The sequence below is a fragment of the Uloborus diversus genome, chromosome 6 (assembly GCF_026930045.1).
Source record: "Uloborus diversus isolate 005 chromosome 6, Udiv.v.3.1, whole genome shotgun sequence".
Lineage (NCBI taxonomy): Eukaryota > Metazoa > Arthropoda > Arachnida > Araneae > Uloboridae > Uloborus > Uloborus diversus.
In genome coordinates, this window is record NC_072736.1 from 10,093,419 (window position 1) to 10,099,418 (window position 6,000).

Here is a 6,000-nt window from a genome sequence, read left to right on the forward strand (position 1 = left end):
TTATTCATAATTTTTGATGATCCACTGTCTTCTAACCTCAATAAAAAAGGTTATTATAATGTTATCTTTTTTAATCCATTGGTATTTTGCATAATTAATACGTTACACATTGAACAATGCATAAATTACAGTAGTAACATGGCTTTCTATGATCGAACGAAAGCCATTTTGCGCTAACATCGCCAAGCAAACTTCCGCTGACGACATTGGCGACAACACAGTATACGATACGCTAAAGGTTACCAGAGGGGAATTCCAGTCTGACAAATGTAGTTTATCGTCAGCTGTACCACTTTTGGCGACTTTATCACCTGCGCTAGCAATTTTTTTTTTTTTTTTCCGCTTTTATTATTTTAGAATTCTTTTTCTCTTCTTTCTTTTGGAAACATAATTTAACGATCTCCAAATAGAAATACGAATTTCTTTCTTCAATAATTTTTTAGACATCATTTTAATTCTTATGACATTAGAAAAAATATTCATTATTAAAACTGATGTCACTTTTTACAATTGTATTATTTTTAATTTGAAGCTTTTTTTAAAACTTTGCATCAATTTCTTCAAAATCATTCCAAAACTTTATTAAATGTAAGGAGCAGCATGTATAGCCATTCAAGTATTTCATTAATATCCTCTTTATTATTAAATTGCAAAATTTAAAAAAGTAATAAATAAAATTTTCATTGGAAAAGTTAAAAATCAGATTAACAATTGTCAAAAATGATGAAACTTACGTTATGATGATGTCCAAAATCCGTTACCTACAGGAAAGCAATGTCCAAAATCTGTTACCTACAGATTGCTGATTTAATTTGCTAATTAACAATTTTTACAAATACCTGCTGTCTTTTCATGTTCATATATTGTGTTCTAGGTATGCATACTATAGAATAAAATCAAAATTGATGTCAAATTCGAAAATTTTTGAAATTGCTCAAAGTTAACTTTTTTGTTCCCACCTTTTGAGAACTGCCCATATATATTCACACCAGCATATAAAACATAAACATGAAACTAATATATGTACTGCTTTTAATAATAAAAAGATTCACCTCATCACATTCATTGGCAGAACAATGCTTGTTGAGCAAAATGTTTCGCAAATTTGCCACATCCCCTTCAGCTATTCTAGATATCAATGCATCAAAAGCCACTGATTTATTCATTGCCAGAGCTACATAACATCAATCTATAACAGGAGGAAATATAAATATAATTCAAGCAAATAATTGTTTGGGAATTATTATTATGTAAGGAGCAGTTCTGAGCATAATATAAGTGCATGAAATCTACTGACAGCCCAGTTATGCCCTCCAGAGACTGCAGTTTCATCCTTGTTATGGACTCATCAGTCTGGAATAGACAATAACCGAGCTGGAAGCGAATGTCATCTTTAGCATTTTTTGATACGTGAGATAAACGATTTTATATATATATATATATATATATATATATATATATATATATATATATATATATATACACATATATATATATACATATATATATATATATATACATATATATATATACATATATATATATATATATATACATATATATATATATATATATACATATATATATATATATATATATATATATATATATATATATATATACATATATATATATATATATATATATATACATATATATATATATATATATATATATATATATATAAATTGCAAAAGAAAACTGAAACAGCTTTAATGTAGAGTTCTTAGTTTTATTTGAAAACAAAAATTAAGACCTTTTAAAGGATCTCAAACATTTAGCAAAATTATGTGTTCTAATGTTTTAATGCTGAAAATAGTTTCTCCATGCAAGGGCACCCATATAGGGGGCAAGGGGGGCTTATGCCCCCCCCCCTCATGGAAATAAGAACTTCCTTGCTTTTAGTGCTTATTTCTTTGCAAAAATGTATAAAAATTTCTTTTCCAGTCATTAATGAATAAGTTATTAAAAATGTCAAATTTTAATATCTCTAACTAGCTGCGTCGCCCAGCTTTGCACGGTCCACCTCGAAAATAAAAGTTATGTCAAGTGACAGGAGTTCAACACTCAGGCTTGAACCAAAAAAAAAGTCGGTGAAATTTTGTGGCAGATTGCAGAAAAACCTCAAAAAGTAAACATTTTAAATCCTATGATTACAGAAAAAGCCTCAACACAAAAAAAAAAAGAAGAATTTTACATATGTTCATATTCGAAAAAAAAAAAAAAAAAGGCAATAGATCTTTCATTTCAATGATTTTCTGTATGCTATACATTTTAATAAAAGCATTGTTGTGGAAAGTTGAGATGAAGCAATGAAAAATAATTTGAATGGAGAAAATGAATCCCTATTTTTCGAATAAATCCCCTTCGAAAAATAGGGATTTGATTTTGAAATCCAAGAATCATAATCAATAGTTTTTAATTGATATAGCCACTAATTATTATCAGAGGATTATGTTAAATAGCCAAACATGAAGACGGGAAGATTATGAATCCATCGATACCTGGTTTGATGGTCAGTTCACTGTCGTTCGGGAGAAGAAGCTAGGACATACATAGATACATACGCTCAGTTTTTAATTATATAAGATATGTACTGAAATCGCTTTCCATGGGGAAAATATTCTGGTAAACCATCGGGAAAACTATTTTGAGCCCCCCTTAAAATTTTGCATATGGGCGCCCTTGTCTCCATGCATGAAATGCATAAAAAATAACCATGAGCTTCTAGAAAATCTTACTACTATTATATAGGCAAAAGTTTGTCTGTATGGATGTATGGATGTTTGTTACTCTTTCACGCAAAAACTATTGAACGGATTTTGATGAAACTTTACATTAATGTAGCTTATGCATCAGAATAACACATAGGATAGTTTTCGTCCCATTATGGGGGGCAAAACCCCCTTAGGGGGGCAATAAAACACAATTTTCGTATAAATTCTCTAATATGGGGATGAAAAAAATGCTTGCAGATATTAACATTATATGTCCATCGAAAGCTCTGATTTTTCTGCGGAAGATGGCACCTGTTCGAAATTTCTAAGTAGAATAAAAAACGAGTTATGAGCTTTTTAGTTCCATGTTCGAAGGCTTTCCTTAACTCAATACAATATTTAGTGTATCACCTCAACTCCCTGTCGATAGCGACTATTGTTGTATTGTTGACTATCTTTGCTTTTCGTGACTGTTCAAGGCTTTTCTCAAGTCAAATCTTGAAGTAAGATTTTTGCACAAAATTGGCAAATAATAAATGGATTTGGCTGATTATTTTCCATTTTAATGCAACTTTGAGGCAATTAATGGGTTTTAGTTATTTATTTGTATTGACTGGGTATTTAATTGACCAGCTGGAATCTAGCCAAACTTTTTTTGTGGAATCATTTCAATAGCTAAGGCATTTGGCATTTTTTTTCAACTGTCGCTGTTTTTGAATCTAAAGACTACGCAATACTGTTTCTCAGTTTTCACCATGTAACCAATTATCGCCATTTCTTAAATATTTCTTTCTTTAAACAGAAACAGTTGATTTAGTTTTTTTGAGGATTTTAAAGGTTAGATGTTCAGACTCGAAAGGGACATTATTAGAATCTGAATTTGTAGTGATTGTTGACCTTATTTTGGGACGATTTCTTTGGTAAGTAGTTATACATTATACAATAATCTAGATTGCCAGTGTAGCGCTGGATATTATGTATTTGACGGAGATCGGAATTATAAGGGAACTGTTTCACTTTATTTAAGAATAGTTGACCTCACTTGAATTGGATTTTTTGGGAATCACCCAAACTGACTTCTTTACAACTCCTGAACGTTTTCGTGATTTATTTTTTGTGATTTTTGGGTGTCTTCTCAGTTTTGCCGACATTTCATTTACTCCCCTTCCCCCTAATTTTCAGTTTTAATTATACCTTTTGATACATTTAAGGGGGCGGGCAATTTAAAGTGTCAGCGAAACTAGAGACAAACAATTTTTTGTTAACTATTTGACCTCTGCCTGTAATGACCATTAACTTGAATCAATTGAAAAAAAACTGCATTAACGTGAGCGAAGCCGCAAGTAAAAGCTAGTTAAAAATATATTACATTTTATAGAGTATTTTACAAGAATTTAAGCAACTGCAAGTTTAATCTTGAAAATGCAACTCCAAGGCTCCTCAGGGAATGTCACAAACATCTAAGATTTTGCTGATCAGCTGTTGACATTCACTATATTTGAGTTTTCAGGTGTGAAAAGACACAACACAGTCAACCTGAGCCAGTCGGTAAATTTTTAACAAGAGAAATATAGCTTTAACAGCTCCCCAAAACAAAATTTAACTATTATTATCCTAACATTGTCTAATATCCAGAATTCCTTTGAAAATTAACAACTTTTTTTAAGTCTGATCTTTCAAAAAATTCAAAACAATCATTAAACATTTAAAATTCAATATAACTTAAAACAATACTCAACAGAAATAGTTTCATTTAACTTGTTGAGCACTTGTGTATATAACTCTGGAATTGGTAGAAAGAACATATTTACTGTTTGTGAGTTGAAGAACTTTTGTATCGCATGGGAAGATTTTTTTTTTTTTTTGACAAAATTTAGGGGACCAAAAAAAAAAAAAAAAAGGCGAAAAAATGAGCTTGAGCATTTAAAGGGTCTTTTCAAGGTCGCGAAGTGTATTAAGGAAACCCTTTTCTTGTACCTTATATTTTTAGAACTTAGTAGCATTGAACCTTTTTCTTTTTTTGGTTTCAAAACCAAATGCAATGATTCTCCTAATTGAGAGCAACATATTTCTTAAGTAAAAGTCTTAAGTTCAGAAAATAGAAAAGATTTTAGAGCTAACACTGGCCTTGATTTGAATAAATGAATACTTACACAAAGTTATTAAGTTATAAGAACATCTTACTCTCAGTTACTTATTCTTCTTATGTTTTGTTAAGAGAGAAAAATACATATATAATTGTTACAAAAATTTTACTTGATTGTCAGAACACAAGTAGTAAAAATGCAACAAAACGTTGTTATTTCGAGTTGCTAATTATTTTTTGACATTTTATTGCACTTATAAACCATAATTTTGTATCAAAAACGTAGTTGTTTGGAAAAATAGTTATTATCTGAGGAACACACGACAACAAGAATTAAATACCGTATCATTCAAACCAAAACAAACTTTAGTAAAAAGTTGCCAAATTGGGAAAGTCAATATTAGTACATAAAAAAGTACAATTGAAAGATTGAAAAATTTTCATTTTCACTATATCAATGACAATGCACTTCTTATTGATCACAGAAGATAAATTTTCTGTTAGATTTTCTTAAGAAAATGATTTGTTTTTCATAAGTTACCAAGCGGTGGAACTTCTACTACTACTACTGACAGAAACGTCATATGGTTTACTGATGGAGTATATTCTTTGTTTACATATTGCGTGTTGCTTTCTGGTGTAGTTAACTATATCCTTTTCTTATTGTAGTTAATATTTTCGTTTCACATGTTCTTACTAATGGAAAAACATTCAATTACATCTTTCTGCCTTGATGAGTGAGGCTTCTTTGCCATGGCTGATTCCGAAGTTGTAACTGATAGAACTCCGCTTTTAGAAAGAAAAGGAAGCATCGACAGTGTTGATTCTAACATTAAAATCGCATTTGAATCTATAGAAAATGAAGACCAACAGCTAAAAGTGGTTTTAAACTCGGATTGCTCAAAATTTGGCTTCTCTAATGTGATAGATATAGCAGACGACTCTGAATGCATGCTGCCGGTTAGCGAAGAAAGTTTGATTGCTCAGCAATCCTCTGACATTGCCTGCATATTTACTGTTGCATTTGACACACGTGCTGGTAATAAATTATTCAGTATTATGTTGACGCTTTGTCATGAAATATTTAAAAATGTTGATTATTTTCGTTAGGAGAGATTCAAGTATTAATCTCTAGGCTAGATGGTGGGAAGATTTTGATAATTGATAGTCTTGGCAGTTTTCCCAGCTGTCGCCAAA

General features: G+C 30.5%; 1 protein-coding gene across 1 annotated transcript in view; it reads right to left on the bottom strand.

Annotated features, from left to right (window-relative positions):
• LOC129225206 (kinase D-interacting substrate of 220 kDa B-like) overlaps nt 1-1,166 on the bottom strand; it is an 87,907-nt gene extending 86,741 nt beyond the window's left edge. The window contains exon 1 of the mRNA XM_054859773.1: nt 1,053-1,166. Coding sequence (XP_054715748.1) covers nt 1,053-1,166 — 114 coding nt within the window. The remainder of the gene's footprint in view (nt 1-1,052) is intronic.
• Nucleotides 1,167-6,000: the final 4,834 nt, after the last annotated feature.